General features: G+C 32.3%; 2 protein-coding genes across 2 annotated transcripts; both read left to right on the forward strand.

Moving 5' to 3' along the window:
• The first annotated feature begins 561 nt into the window (after window positions 1-561).
• LOC107426803 (V-type proton ATPase 16 kDa proteolipid subunit) lies at window positions 562-2,998 on the forward strand. Its single transcript, XM_016037090.4, has 3 exons — window positions 562-821; window positions 1,623-1,908; window positions 2,535-2,998. Exons 1-3 carry the CDS (start codon window positions 743-745, stop codon window positions 2,665-2,667), a joined length of 498 nt encoding a protein of 165 aa, XP_015892576.1. The 5' UTR covers window positions 562-742; the 3' UTR covers window positions 2,668-2,998.
• A 781-nt stretch (window positions 2,999-3,779) lies between these two features.
• Window positions 3,780-5,556, forward strand: LOC107426581 (large ribosomal subunit protein uL6). Its single transcript, XM_016036803.4, has 3 exons — window positions 3,780-4,268; window positions 5,010-5,132; window positions 5,267-5,556. Exons 1-3 carry the CDS (start codon window positions 3,894-3,896, stop codon window positions 5,354-5,356), a joined length of 588 nt encoding a protein of 195 aa, XP_015892289.1. The 5' UTR covers window positions 3,780-3,893; the 3' UTR covers window positions 5,357-5,556.
• Window positions 5,557-15,570: the final 10,014 nt, after the last annotated feature.

Here is a 15,570-nt window from a genome sequence, read left to right on the forward strand (position 1 = left end):
CAAGTGAGAAGGTAAAAGCATTTCGATACTCGTAGAAATAAAGGCGGGATTGAAGATGGGCATCGTCGAGCATTAGCCTGAAGATTTGAGCATTGCTTTCTTCGAACTCAAACTTGTTGTGTTTAGATTTGGTCCTCTTTCTAATCTCAGCGTTGGTTTTTTATGAGAACCCAGAAGCCAAATTAGAGGAACCACAAAAGGTTTATTTGTATTAAATCTAAAATAAAAGATATACAGATCTTTTAAAATTTTTTTAGGATGTAATGAATATTAAAGGGCAAAAAAAAAAAATTTAACCAATGAAGGAGTATATATCATCATAGCCCTTCTAAAAAGGACATTGGGCCAAATTGTCCAATCTCCAACGTCAATTAGCTTCACATGGGCTCAAGGGGTCAACCCCAAATCTTGGCCCATAAGGGCTGGTATCTGGACCGAGTCGAATTTGGATGATTAGGACCCGACCAGCCCAAAGTTGAAAAAAGACTTGTGTTTTTTTTTGTGGGGGGGTGGGTGTGTTGTTCGCGGTGCGGGGTTTTATTTAATAATAATATAGGAGTTAGGTGCTTCACTGTTTTTCCACGCCTTTCACGTACGGAAGTAGAAGCAGAACCACAGGCAGGGAGAGAGAGAAAGGGATCGAGGCTTCGAAAGATCTCTGGTTATTTCTTTGAGCGAAAAAAAGAAAGGAAAAAAAAAACTCCGAGATCCGTACGGTGTCGTTTCAGATCCACTCTTCACCATGTCTTCTACCTTCAGCGGCGATGAGACTGCACCTTTCTTCGGCTTCATCGGAGCCGCCGCAGCCCTTGTTTTCTCCTGTAATCAAAACCCTAACCCCATCACTTCAATTTTCATATTTTGTTTTTATATTATTGGGATTCGTCCTTTTTTTTTTTGTTCCTTTTTTTTTTTTTTGGTGAAATTGGGATCTGTTTGTTGTTTTCCGAGAAATTGGGGGTTATTGGATGAGGAATTTTGAAGTTTGATTTGTCAGATTGGTCCTTCTCTATCGCCATTTTGTATGGCCGTTGTGATTGTTGATATAGATCTACTGAAAAGTTTTGATCTTTGTTTGTGTTAAAAAGAATAATCAGTGCTTGATTGAATTCAATGTGCCAGTTTATCGGGTTGAGATTAGTTAATATTACTAGTGGAAAAATCATAATTTGTCTCCCCGTTTATTGAAATTATTAGGGCGTTTTAGTATATTTGAGTTTTTTTATATGATCTTTGCTAGTACTCGTAATTTGGAGCCTGTAAAAGAAAAACCTGAAGTTAATCGTATACGTGCCTCGTTAATGCCAATTAGATTCGAACATTATTAATTTTTCTTTTAATTTTTCATTACATTTCTCTGTCACTGATTGGAGGTTTAGTTCTCGGCCTGGAATTGGATAACATTTGAATTTTTAGACTGTAAGGTATCATTTAAATCTATGAAAAGAAAGTAGATCTAATTGGCTTAGTGGGAAGTGCTTGTGTTTCTATTCCGTTTGGTTTGATCTAAGGACTAGATTGTTTTTTTTTTTTTTCTTTTTTTATGTTATTCAGTTTTATCAGTAATGAAATGAAGATTTAATACTCTTTGGTCTTAATCTTGGTGTTGACTGACTGATTAGGTATGGGAGCTGCCTATGGTACAGCAAAGAGTGGTGTTGGTGTGGCTTCTATGGGGGTGATGAGGCCTGAGTTGGTGATGAAGTCCATTGTTCCAGTTGTTATGGCTGGAGTCTTGGGTATTTATGGCCTTATTGTTGCTGTTATCATCAGTACTGGTATTAACCCTAAAGCAAAATCATATTACCTTTTTGATGGCTATGCACATCTCTCTTCTGGGCTTGCTTGTGGTCTTGCTGGGCTTGCGGCTGGAATGGCAATTGGTATAGTTGGCGATGCTGGTGTCAGGTATTATTATTATTGTTATTATTATTATTATTTTTTTTTTTTTGTCTGCATTACCACATGTGCACATGTGTAATTTATCTTGTTATTGGTTGTTAATCTAATTCCTCTATTATATGAAGATTTTTTTTGTTTGGTTTTAAAAAGATGTTTACTTAAAGAGTCATTAGTAAAAAGTTCAAGTTAAGTGCTCTTCCCAATAAAACCAGTTAAGTATGGCATTAATTCTGCTTCCAAAATCAATTCCTCCGAGATGTTTGGGATCCTCTGTGACTAATATTGATAATTTGTTGAGATAATCAGGATGGTTTTGAGCAACATCTTTGGTTGTATGGGTATGGGGGTCTAAATAAGGGAATTGAAGATCAATTTTAATGGATAAGAGTTTATGGTAGAAGAAGCGATCAGGTTTTCTTATCATAAAGATTTTACTCAGGGAGACAAAATGTGAAACTAGTCTTACACTAATTTCCGGGAATTTGAATTTATTTTTTTCTGTTTATTTTAGATAAAATGTCATCAACTTCTGTAACTGTGTTTGAGTGGTATTTCATTACTTATTTGCAAATCTTTGTGCTTGATTTGAGTTCTGAATTACTCATGTCTTAATGGATGAACTTTTTTGGCAGAGCTAACGCACAGCAGCCAAAACTTTTTGTTGGAATGATCCTGATTCTCATCTTTGCTGAAGCTCTTGCCCTCTATGGGCTTATTGTTGGCATTATATTGTCTTCCCGTGCTGGCCAGTCTAGAGCTGACTGAGGAGAGCTGTGCTGCCCAAGATTCTTTTTTTCACTTATTATGTTACATCAGGAGGGAATATATTTTTTTAGCTGTTCTTCAGTTAATGGTGGTTGATCAGTGCTCATAGTGTTCTTGAAAATTATAATTGTGGAAGTGATTGCTCAGCCCCAGTTGTTTGATGGTGTTTTATTTATAGAAGTAGGATTGAGTTTCTTGACCAAATAAATGCTTTTGGAGCTGTACCTGTTTGGTTTTATCTGTTTGTGTACTTTTTGATGAGAACTGTTTGAACTGGTGTAGAATGTGTAATTCTTGAACTAGTGCATGTACGATTTTATTATCTTTCAAATCCTCTTCTATGTCTCCAAGTATTATATATATTGTGGGAAAAAAGAAAAAGTCTCCAAGTCTAAACTTTTAATGTAAGATTGCTTAGCTCCTGTTTCCATTTAATTTTTCTTGCAAAATGCTGGGTTTTATACTGTATTTATGAAAAGAAAATTCTGCGCTCTATACTTCTATTATCCACAAAAGCTCCTGCTTGTACCTCTTTGAGAGGAAAGTAGTATCGATATCGTTCACGGATGTAGGAAGACATTATGTAATTTAATTTTTTTACTTTGCCCATAAACGACAGATTTTCTCACATTAGTATTTGAGATGGATGAATTTGATGAAATCAATCACTTATATACAATTTATGTAACTTTGTCATGAATAATTTTTTTATCATTTTTATTTTCTTTTTATGTAGTGTGTAGCTGAGTTTAACCGAATCCATTCAATATAGATGTGTGTAATTGTTTGGGAGAATAATGGAATAAAAGATTTATGGGGTAAAATGATAGTAACTCTAAAATTAATAGTCAGCCTATTTGTTGCCTTAAGCAATTATCAGGTCGGTATCCTCCACCCCTAATTAAAAAATAAATAAATAAATAAATTACAAATCTTATGTTTCTAATTAAAAAAAGAAAAAAACTTCTAAAAACAATTAAAATTGTAAATCAATATATACATATATATAAACAAAAACAAATAAATAAATAAATGGGCTGCGGGCCTTCTTCTGCATTGGGTTCTAGGGCTCTTTATAAAATCATATTATGTATAAATATTAACATAGAATTGTAGGGTTTTGTATGCCTCTCTGTGTAGCAAGTCCATTTTCTTGAGACAGAGAGCCGCTGGTGCTCGGATAGCAGAGAGGGAGAGAGAGGGTAGAGAAAGAAAGAAAGAAAGAAATGAAGACAATTCTATCGTCAGAGACAATGGAGATCCCGGAAGGGGTGAAGATCAAAGTGAACGCGAAGGTGATAGAAGTGGAAGGACCGCGAGGAAAGCTTATTCGCAACTTCAAGCATTTGAACCTGGATTTCCAGCTCATCACCGACGAAGAATCCGGAAATCGGAAGCTCAAGATCGAAGCTTGGTTCGGATCCCGGAAGACCAGCGCCGCCATCCGTACGGCTCTGAGCCACGTCGAGAATCTCATCACCGGCGTCACCAAGGGATACCGTTACAAGATGAGGTTCGTCTACGCTCACTTCCCCATCAATGCCTCCATCACCAATTCCAACAAGAGCATCGAGATTCGCAACTTTCTCGGTGAAAAGCGGGTATTTTTTTATTTTTTTGTTCTTTTCTTGTATTTTTTTTTTTTTTGGTTCTTTTCTTTCTTTCTCTTATCTTTTTGTATTATTGCTTCATTTTGTTTGAATGTTTTGGATTTGATTTCTATGATTATAGTTCGTTGTTGTTTTCTTTGGTTTTAAATTGATTACCTATTCGGAATTGCAATCTCTTGTGTTAGGTGTCAGATAGAAGTTTTATATGCCATCTTGAGCAGCCTCTTTGATATTGAACATAACTTAAATTAGTTCATTTAGTTAACCCTTCCTAGTAGTAGTTAGACAAAATGATTTTACTTAGGGCTGTAATTTTGCCTGCACATTCATACATTAACAGTGTGGCCTTGTGAAGAAAGCTATCATAGGTTGTGATTTTCCCTGTTGTTTTGGTTTTCATGCTATTTTGTCAATGAGATTTTATTTTATTTTATTTTATAACAATGTATGTAAAGCTGTGTATGTGTTGCCATTTGGTTCAAGTAAATACAATTATTGAAATTGATAAATTGAAAAAAAAATATATATATCTAAGTGTGTCCAACCCATTGATGATAAACAGTTATATCTGCGTTGTTTATTATTATTTCATTAGCAGCCGCCTTGATTTGATATAGGTTAATGAATGGACCATTTAATATTCATAGATTGCAGTTTCTTAGTGGGCATTGTCACCTGTTGATTGTAAGTGCTAAGCTTGGTTAAATGGTGTGCTTTGCCTTCTGATATCAGGTCAGGAAGGTCGACATGCTTGAAGGAGTTACTATTCAACGGTCGGAGAAGGTTAAGGACGAACTTACTCTGGATGGCAGTGATATTGAACTGGTCTCTCGGTCCGCTGCCCTCATTAACCAGGTTACTCTCTTTTTCTCTTTCCCTTGGTTTTCTATATTTACATTTGATAGTGTCTTTAAGAATTCAAATTTACAATACTCAGTCAACTTTATCTGCGCTTTCCTGATGTTTCGGTTTGTTTTGTGTTTGGACAGAAATGCCATGTGAAGAACAAAGATATTCGCAAGTTCCTTGATGGTATTTATGTCAGCGAGAAGGGAACAATAGTTGAGGAAGACAACTGATAAAAGTGTTTTATGAGAATATTTCTTGGATTTTTCAACTAGTTTATTTTCATCTTGTTTTCGACTAATTTTTTTTTTGTTTTTTTTGCTCCTAGTTTATATTGGATAGCTTCTACAAGTTTGTTTAAATTGATATATAATTTTGTCGCGGGGAAGTATCATAACTTTTGGTTTGGTTAAAGATGTTTGCCTTTCCCCAATATTCTAGCATTGCTTGATTTGTAGAGATTACCTGTTTGAAACTATTGATTTTTTGCCCATTCTTCAACATAAACAACCTGGGATAGGTTTGTCTCGTTTTAAGTTCATATCTAATTGCCAGCAAATGCTGAATGAACAAGAGTTTTATATATATCATTGGCCAGAAAAACAAAACAAGATTTTTATATATAACCTTTTACAATACGTCGATACCTTTTTTTAACTGAAGAAGATGAAAAATTATTCAATTAACAAAAACAATTAAAGACTATGTATATGTGCTGTTTTCTCTTGGTATGCAATTCTCCAGACGAAGTTGAGTCTAAAGAAACGATTATATCCATTTTTTTAGTTAATGTTTGTTAGTCATTTCAATTTCAATTAACTAGAGGGAAGGAAAAATAATAATAATAATTATAAATGACAACAACTTTTTTTTGGTAGTTTTTGCAGCATTGCCGCACTGCCACACGAACTTGAGCAGGATGAAACAGAAGCACGGCCTGGGTCAGCTCGGCTGCGACCTCGGCCGCATAAATGACAACAACTTGAAAACATTTGAAGTTGTTTTTTTTATTATTTATTTTGATTTTTCATATAAATAATCTATCATACTAACAGATACTTGAAGCAAGTTAGTATATTTGAAGCAAGTTTGTCTATTTGAAGCAAGTAAATTACATATGATTAAATAAAATAAAATAAAATAAAAAAATCACAAACTTAAAAATACGAACCCAAACCAAACGTAAGATATCTCGTAAGTCGCGACCAAATGAAAATTAGGCCGAATAAAAGGACGAAGAAGATGGGTAATTTACAAATTACATGACAAATATGAATTCATATAATGAAAATAGAATCAACTTTAATATGTCAATTTCAGCCAAAAAAAAAAAAAAACTTTAATATGTCAAGATGGATTTTATTAATTTTACATACCCCAAAAAAAAAAAAATAGAAAAGAGGTAAAAATTTCACTAATTTGGCATTGTCCTGTCTTTTTCCAAGCATATAAACCCAGCCATTTTTGCTTTTTTTTATTTTTTATTTAATTTGTGTGAAATTGGTTTTTCTACCGTATTTTGCTTATTTCAATATTATTTAGTGTTAGCTATATATATATATATATATGTATATAAACACCAAATTAAAAATAATTTGAAATTGTATTAGTTTTTATTTTTCTTTTTTCAAATTGTTAGTTATTTAAGATATCGAATAAATTCTAACTACCATTAACAAATATTAAGTAAACAAATTAATAAAAAAAATTATCTTACATATAGTTAATGTAACGTTTTTAAACTTTTTTTTTATTAATTAGGGTTGAGTATTTGAGTGAGTGGCGTTAGTGGGGAGTTATTGGGCCTTAATGTGCTTTGCATGGTTTTGAATGTGGCCTTTTACTTTCCTACTGGGTTTTTGAAAAAGAAAAAACAGAAAATACTGATTTGGTCTCCTCCCTCATGTGTGCTTTGAAAACCGAAAAGAAAAAATAGTTTTTCCTGCATATTTTGCATAGTAAGAGTGATTAAGTTAAGATATACTGAAAGTTCGAAGAGAAAGTTTTAGTGATGCTGTGTTCGAGGATTTTCAGATCTGTTGTATATTGGGATATAACTATCGGGAAAACATCTACATCGATGGGACGGAAATTATCTTAAAGAAATTGTAGTACTCCACAAATCTCGGACCATTTTTTAACCAGCAGATTAAAGCTAAGAATATTCAAGTTCTCAATTTTATTTTATTAAATTTTGTAAATTTTTAGTTACATATGTAGATTCACATGTATATACATATATATTATATTTCCATAATATTTTTCTTATAGTTAAGTTAAAAAAAAATTTAAAAAAAATAGCACATTACCGAACCACAAGTAAGATATCTCATGAAGATCCTCCGAAATGAAAGTTAGGCCAAATAAAAGGACAGAGAACATGAGTGTTTTACATGACCAATATGAATTCATGGAATGAAAATAGAAATAATGTAAATATATTTTATTGACCAAAAATATTATAATAAGTTTATTAATTTCGACAAAGAAAATAGCTTTAATAGTTGAACACCTCTATTTATACGATAAAAATATGGGTTCAAATCATGAGATAACAGGGTTTAGGATAATTTGTAATTTAAAAATAAATAAAAAAAGTTTACTAATTTCATCGGCTTCCCTGGGGCAAGCCTGGCCTATCCTTCTCTAAGTTCCATCTTTTCTCTTTATTTAGCTTTCGATAAGGATTTCCAAAAGGAGAATTTTGCCCGATACCCCTATTTGAAAGCCTTTAATGAAATATACCCATCTCCTTTCAAGGTTTTTTATTTTACCCTTTTATTTTTTAATATTCCTAAACTATCCTTCTCAAATATCAAAAGGAAAAATACACATGAAATGCCCGACGAAAAGAGGAAAGGGAAAGTCAGAGAATGGCAAAGCAGCTACCGAAGAGTTCTTCAGGAGGAGAGACGAATGGAGGAAGCATCCTAGGTTCAAAAATTAGCCCAGCCATGCCCTTCTCGGTTTTGGCCTCGGAGTCCTGTCATCAATGTCTACCTGATCAGCGAGCAGATCTACAGCAAATTCCTTGGTCCTTCCTCCTCCTCCTCTTCTAGGTCTGCTTTTAATGGTGTGGTTTTTTTTGGGTTTTTCAAGAAATCTTCAAAATGGAAAAATACAATTAGAATCCTATCATCGAAACCCTAGCTTGGTTTTTGTCATAAGGACTTGCCAAATGGAAGTTTATTTTGGAAGCCACGGCGGGAGGAATCATCCATGGTTAAATTCAATTCTGCTATACTTTTAATCTTTTTCTCTTAATTTTATTGGTTTTCTTGCTTTGAGTAGGGAGAAAAAAAAAAGTAAAAATTTGTTTTAAAAATGCAAAACTTTAGCAGTCAAGTTTTCTGAATTCTTGACTATATATATTTTTATGATAAATTTTTAGGTGAAGTATTCAAGAGAGCCTAATCCTACCAACTATGAGCAATTTTTCCATCCTTTCTTTTTGTTTTAACTGTCATTGTTGATTTATAGAATTTCGTTGGCCGCTAAGAAAATCTTGGAAAAGGGAGGAGAGAAGTTAATTTTCTGAAATATCAAAGTTGCATTTTTGAGCAAAAGATATTGATTTTTCTTAGTTAATTATATTAAATTTTGGTCTAAAACAAGGCTTTTCACTAGGGATTTTCTTCAGTGTCTAAATGGAAGTTAAATTAGTTAAACATAGTTTTAGTTTTGGAAAATTTATTAATAATGTTGCTTTTTATGATCCTAATCATCCTGCAAAGCCAGGGGATCAGACCTATGAGTTCATTTTAAAGTATGCTTGTTCAACTTGATTACCTTATTAATTGCTTTTATGTGGTTGGTTCTGTACTTTGTGATAAACAATAGTTCTACAGATCACCATCTGTTCTCTAAAGCCTATTTGATTGGTGGACCTATAAGGTATATTATTGGATTCACTAGAACACAGTAATAGAAGCTGTATTGAGTTGGGACAGATGAAAGTCCTATGCTGTTATTGGAAGATAGAATTTTCTTTTTTATTCGCTTCCTTCCTTTTACTATGGCTTTATGTACCAAAGTGTCTTTTAGAGTTAAGGTCCTAGTATGCATGGTAGACAAGGATATTTTTTCCATGGGCATGTCATTTCTTATTTTGATTGAATCTTGAATCTATGCTTATAAAATTTCTCATTTATAGGATTGCTACATTGACATCTGCTCCCCAGAGGTTTCAATCATTTTTACCGACAATTTTGATTACCAACATCTATGGTGCCATTTTGTCAAGGGACTGCTTGTTGATGATGTGTGTATTTCAAATTAACTATCTATTGTGTTAAAACAAATTTAACATGTCAGCTGTATTTACATTTCCATCTCATACTTATATATTGTATTACATAAATGGAGGCACAAATACACGTACATGATGCTCATGCCTCTACCAACATGAATTGTGTATAAATTATTCAAACTTTATGTTTTAAAATGTAAACGGAACTCTCTTTGATTAAAATGTAGTAGAATTATTTCAGATCACTCCTCTAGTATCTTCCGTTATATATATATATATATATATATATATATATATATATATATATATATATATATATATATATATATATATATATATATATATATTTTGATATATACATATATTTATATATATATATATATGTGACCTTTATAAATATATATTTAGCATTGAACAGATCTTGAAGAGAGTGGGGCTCTGGAATATCTAAATAGGGTTAATGAATATCTAAATCCATATTTTATATTGCTTCTAAGATATATATATATATATATATATATATATATATATATGTCCCATCCCATACATGAACATATAATATGTGCATAACTAGCGACTCCAAATCTTTATAGACCCACTAGAACTCCTATTCAAAATGTACATTGGCCAAAGCATGCCATGTAGACAAATCATCTGGAAACGAGATGTAAGGCAATCAATGTATAGTACAAGTTCACTTATTTTACTTCAGTATCAATATTAACGTAGCTATAGGACATTTGTAGTAAAAATTATTGATTGCAAGAACTACGTACCAACATAAGTTATTTTATTTAATTTTCTCATTGTGGATTGCACGTTTTTGAATATTTATTTGCTAATTATATGCTAATTGTATTAGTTTACTGGGTTTGTATAGCCTTCTAAAATTAGTGAAACTTGATGCATTCTAGCTGGTGCATCTTTTGCCTTGTGCAGTGTCTTTATGAGTCTTTTAAGGAAGAAGCTGGATATTTTCAGTTTGCTACAGCAATAACATCAAATGATATTGATGAAATACAGAAGTTTCTTGATGCTGCTGTTGATGCAAGGTATTCACTTTTTAGCTTTTAGTAAATTAGTTATTCTAGTCCCCTTGATGACTACCCAAATCGCAATGACCTTTTCTTTTTACCCCTAAGTCCAGGTGGTTAGGCCTAGAGCATTGAAAAAAAAAAAAAAAAAAAGATATTCCAAACATGATGTACTGGATGAAACAATTTTAATTATGTAAATAAGGCAATGCTGCATTTGGATGGAATAAGTGATGCTAATTGTGTAGAAGTTCTTTTCACCAATGATGAGAACCACAGACAAATTTATGTTGTTTGCATTAGGTTCTCTGAATTACATTTAGTCTAGAATATTTGTAATTAATTTTTCACTGCTAGTTGCATCTTAGTGTCTAATTATTATTTTTTTCCCATAGACTTTATCATTGATTTATTGCACTATTTATAATCTTAATTGATCATAGTTTATAGCTGTGAGGGTTTGATTATTAAGACTTTGAATAAAGATGCTACATATGAGCCTTCCAAGTGGTCATTGAACTGGCTGGAATTAACAAGAGCATTGTCACACAAAGCAAGGTCATCCCAATAATATGATAACGTCTTTCATCAGCTTCTAACATTTCCCTTATCCCTTTTGTTTCTTCCTCCAAAACATGGTCTTCTTCATTCAAGAAAAAGGATTAAACAATGCCCTTGTTTGTTACCATGAAATGTTAACATTAAATTTATAATAAATTTTGCTATATATAATTATATAATCTGGCTTTTGGTTGTATTTTTTCCTGTTATTTTAAATCCTTTTTCTCTGGTTCACTCAATTCCACTTTTTGTAAGTCTTAAAAAGCAATGTACCCGGGTGGTTATCTGCAGAAGTTACAAGCTTATCTCCAAAAGCAATAGAAAATGATGTTTATGATTTTTTCACCTATTGTGGCGTAATTGAGCATGTTGAAATCATCAGGTAGAGTCCTTCTGCACAAATCAATAGTAGTCCATAGAACCATGAGAGCAATGGTGGTTCATCAGTAACAAATCAAAAGAAATGATTTCCATTGGATGGGAAAGACAATTTAGTTCCCACCAAATTCTAAAATTATTCTATATAAGGATCTTCATTTCTAGGATGTTTTGTTTCCAGGATCTTAGTGTTTATGAAGATTGATATATGGGCATCACTTATCTCTTATTCAACTAAAGCACCCAAATTTCTAGAGTATTCTCTCTTTAGCTATCTAAAATTCTCTGCATTGTGAAACTTGCAACTGAAATTGCCACTATATTCTGTACTAGGTTCCACCATGTCATGCCTGCCAAAATGACCATAAATTGAATGGAAGTCAACTACTTGCACTCGATAATGTATTTGCACAATTTCTATTGTTGGCAGAGGAATGTTCTATTGGCAACAGAGAATTTTTGCTTCTTGTCAGAGCTTTATATACAGCAAGTGGAAAAAATCATCTTGTAATATTCTCTAGTTTTTATTCATAAAACACTTGTACATTTTTCTCTTACTAATTCAAATTTAGTTTTTAGTTTTTTCTACATGATTCTCATTTCAAGAGGAAGTTTAAGGACCCAATTTCATTATTAAATTCTCCATATTTTTTGGGAAGTGGAAAAGCAAGAAATAAGAAGGACGAGAATTTATATGGTAATTGAGTTCTCAAAATTTGGCTCTCTAGTTTGGGACCATTTGAACTTGTTTGAATGGTATGCATTGAAATTTAGTTAGTTTTAGATTAGAGACTATTCCCAGCTTGAAAGCTTCCTTCAATCTCTTTTAGATTTACATTTCTCCTTTTTATAAGTCATCTATCGTATTGTGTTGGTAAAATATCATTCTGTGTTCAGTATTTTGTAAGTTTCTTACTGTTACAAGGATGTTATTAATGCCAAATGGTAATTACCGATGCATCGTCGGTAATTGACATTTGTCCACCGTCGCAAAAGAATCACCACAATTCCATTCAACAGCTTCGATAGTATGTGTTTCCACCAAGAACATGCTAAATCTAGCTTTATTAATGATAATAGTTAACAAAATAAGAGGAAGAAAAAAAAGACATTAAGAAGTGAAAACATTTAAATAGTGTTTATTCGAAACCAAATAAGAGAGAAACAGACCTTTAGAAGTGAAAACATTTTAAAAAAAAATGAATACGGATGGTGCATCGGTAATTACCGAAGGCTCTTCGGTAATTACAGTTGACAAATTTTTTGACTCCCACAAGTCCCGTAATGTGTGTTTCATGCAACACCATGCAAAATATACGTTTATCAATGATCCTAAACAACAAAATCCCCATAAAGTTCGGAAAAAGTTCTAAAATTGCCAAAAAAATTTGATTATCGTACGGTCTTCGTGATTACCGTACGGCCTTCTCTAATTACCAATGAAACTATCGATAATCAAATTGCCCTTGCTAGAAAAATTATCGAAGGTTTCATCGGTAATTACTGAATGGCCTTCGATAATTACAGTTAATAAATTTTTTGACTCCCATAAGTCCCCTAATGTGTGTTTTGTGTAACAACATGCAAATTATACATTCATCAATAATCCTAAATAGAAAAATCCCTATAAAGTTTGAAAAAAGTTCTGAAATTGCCAAAAAAATTTGATTACCATAGGGCCTTTGGTAATTACCAGCATCGGTAATCAAATTACCCTTGCTGGAAAAATTACCAAAGGTTTCATCGATAATTACCGAATGGCCTTCGGTAATTATCGTTGACAAATTTTTTGACTCCCACAAGTTTCCTAATGTGTGTTTCGTGCAACAACATGCAAAATATACGTTTATCAATGATCCTAAACAGCAAAATCCCCATAAAGTTCAAAAAAAGTTCTAAAATTGCCCAAAAAAATTGATTACCATAAGGCCTTCAATAATTACCAATGAAACCATCGGTAATCAAATTGTCCTTGCTGGAAAAATTACCGAAGGTTTCATCGGTAATTACTGAATGGCCTTTGATAATTACAGTTAACAAATTGTTTGACTCCCATAAGTCCCCTAATGTGTGTTTCATGCAACAACATGCAAATTATACATTCATCAATGATCCTAAATAGCAAAATCCCCATAAAGTTCGGAAAAAATTCTAAAATAGCCAAAAAAAATTGATTACCGCAGGGCCTTCGGTAATTACCAATGAAACCATCGGTAATCAAATTGCCCTTGCTGGAAAAATTACCGAAGGTTGCATCGGTAATTACCGAAGGGCCTTCGGTAATTACAGTTGATAAATTTTTTGACTCCCACAAGTCCCTTAATGTGTGTTTCATGTAACAACATGCAAAATATACATTCATCAATGATCCTAAACAGTAAAATCCCTATAAAGTTCGGAAAAAGTTCTAAAATTACTAAAAAAATTTGATTACCGTCGGGCCTCAGTAATTACCAATGAAACCACCGGTAATCAAATTGTCCTTGTTGGAAAAATTACCAAAGATTTCATCGGTAATTACCGAATGACTGTTGACAAATTTTTTGACTCTCACAAATCCCCTAATGTGTGTTTCGTACAACAGCATGCAAAATATAATGGGTATTGATGACGGCATACTACTTGTGTTTAACCTAATTATCGTTAATACAATGAGTATTATTGTGTTTACACCACACCAATCCACGGCAAGGCAACAAATAAACAAAAAAATAAACCCACATTGATCCACGGTAAGGTAACAGATAAACAAAAAAAATAAACCCACACCAGTCCACGGCAACAAATAAACAAAAAAAATAAAAACAATTACTTGATGATAGATAGCTGTTCAAGAGTGCGTTCAAAGGTTGTAAAAAGTGCATTTTTGTTTTTCTTTTATTTAAAAGTTAAAAGGGACCTGAGATGAAGTTTTTTTTTTTTTTTTCAAAAGCAACGTGGAATACTAGTGTGGTGTGGTGAAAATAACATTTAGCAGAATGGATACTAGGAAAGTAAAATAAAGATATCCAAATCATTTTTTATTGTTTTAAGATTAAAATGGATATTGAAGGGTAGAAAAAAAAAAAAAAAAAAAAAGATAGCAAATAAAAAGGTACCAATCATTAAGCTCATCTCATGAAGGGATTGGACCAAATTCCCCTTTCCAAAATTGATGAATAGGCTTTTCGCATACTTCAAACCCAAGAGCCTGCACGAGGACCGGACCATTTTTACGCCCTTGTTGGACTCCTTGCTCTGGAGATTAATTAAAATTTTGGGTTTGGGTTTACAGCTAGGCTGTGATTGATCTGGCCCAACAATAGACCATAAGTTTACAATTCCTTTTTCTATATAATGTACATATAGATTTAATTAAAATTTTGGGTTTGGGTTTGCAGCTGGGCTGTGATTGATCTGGCCCATTACAATTCCTTTTACTATATAATATACATATATATATATATATATATATATATATATTTATTATTTATTTCTTTCCAAGGCAAAATAATTTTCTTTATAAACAAAAACTCTTTTTGAACTTCTCATTTTTTCTTTTTTTTCTTTTTTGTCTGTGTCTTAGTTTTTTTTTTTTTTTTTAATTAGTTTTTATAAACGAAAATGTTAGGTTTGGGCAGCTGAGCTGTGAGGTCCAGGAAAAAAATAATTTCTTTACAAACAAAAGCTCTTGTTGCACTTTGTCTGCATTTTATTTGTGTCCAGAAGATGAGCATGAGTTATCCTTACAAGCTTAATAGCTCGGGAAGTGATATTACAATTACCTAGTTATTTTTCTTATCAAATTTTAAATAGCAACTAAAGTGTAATTATATTTTATTTTTTGATATTTGGATCCATTAAGTAAATAAAGTTATACCATTTCATTTTTTATCCCAAATTTGGTATAAGAAGTCGATGATTCATTTGTAATTACTGATGACTTTACAAAAAAGTGTAATGTAAAGCAAGATGAGTCATCTAGGTGATTGCTCTTTTTTATTTTTTTTTTAGGTAAATACATATAGGTGATTCCTTGATTGCATACATTTTGCCAATGAAAATATGGATTACTTAAACAAGAACTAAAATCCATCTTTTGGAATTCATATGTCCACCTTCCAAAAGAAACCTATATTTATTTGGTAAATCAAAAGAAACCCTAATTGTTTCTTATTTTTTCTAACCAACTTTATTTCAGCATGAATATGATTGGAAATTTGGTATAATTTTGGTTTATATATTT

This window comes from Ziziphus jujuba, chromosome 9 (assembly GCF_031755915.1).
Source record: "Ziziphus jujuba cultivar Dongzao chromosome 9, ASM3175591v1".
Lineage (NCBI taxonomy): Eukaryota > Viridiplantae > Streptophyta > Magnoliopsida > Rosales > Rhamnaceae > Ziziphus > Ziziphus jujuba.

What these genes read in the sequence shown, in the direction of transcription:
- LOC107426803 (XM_016037090.4), top strand. Translation starts at nt 743, where the DNA reads ATGTCTTCTACCTTCAGCGGCGATGAGACTGCACCTTTCTTCGGCTTC. An exon ending in CGCAGCCCTTGTTTTCTCCT is followed by an intron (nt 822 to 1,622) that starts GTAATCAAAACC and finishes CTGACTGATTAG; the next exon opens with GTATGGGAGCTGCCTATGGT. An exon ending in GTTGGCGATGCTGGTGTCAG is followed by an intron (nt 1,909 to 2,534) that starts GTATTATTATTA and finishes CTTTTTTGGCAG; the next exon opens with AGCTAACGCACAGCAGCCAA.
- LOC107426581 (XM_016036803.4), top strand. Translation starts at nt 3,894, where the DNA reads ATGAAGACAATTCTATCGTCAGAGACAATGGAGATCCCGGAAGGGGTG. An exon ending in ACTTTCTCGGTGAAAAGCGG is followed by an intron (nt 4,269 to 5,009) that starts GTATTTTTTTAT and finishes TTCTGATATCAG; the next exon opens with GTCAGGAAGGTCGACATGCT. An exon ending in CCGCTGCCCTCATTAACCAG is followed by an intron (nt 5,133 to 5,266) that starts GTTACTCTCTTT and finishes GTGTTTGGACAG; the next exon opens with AAATGCCATGTGAAGAACAA.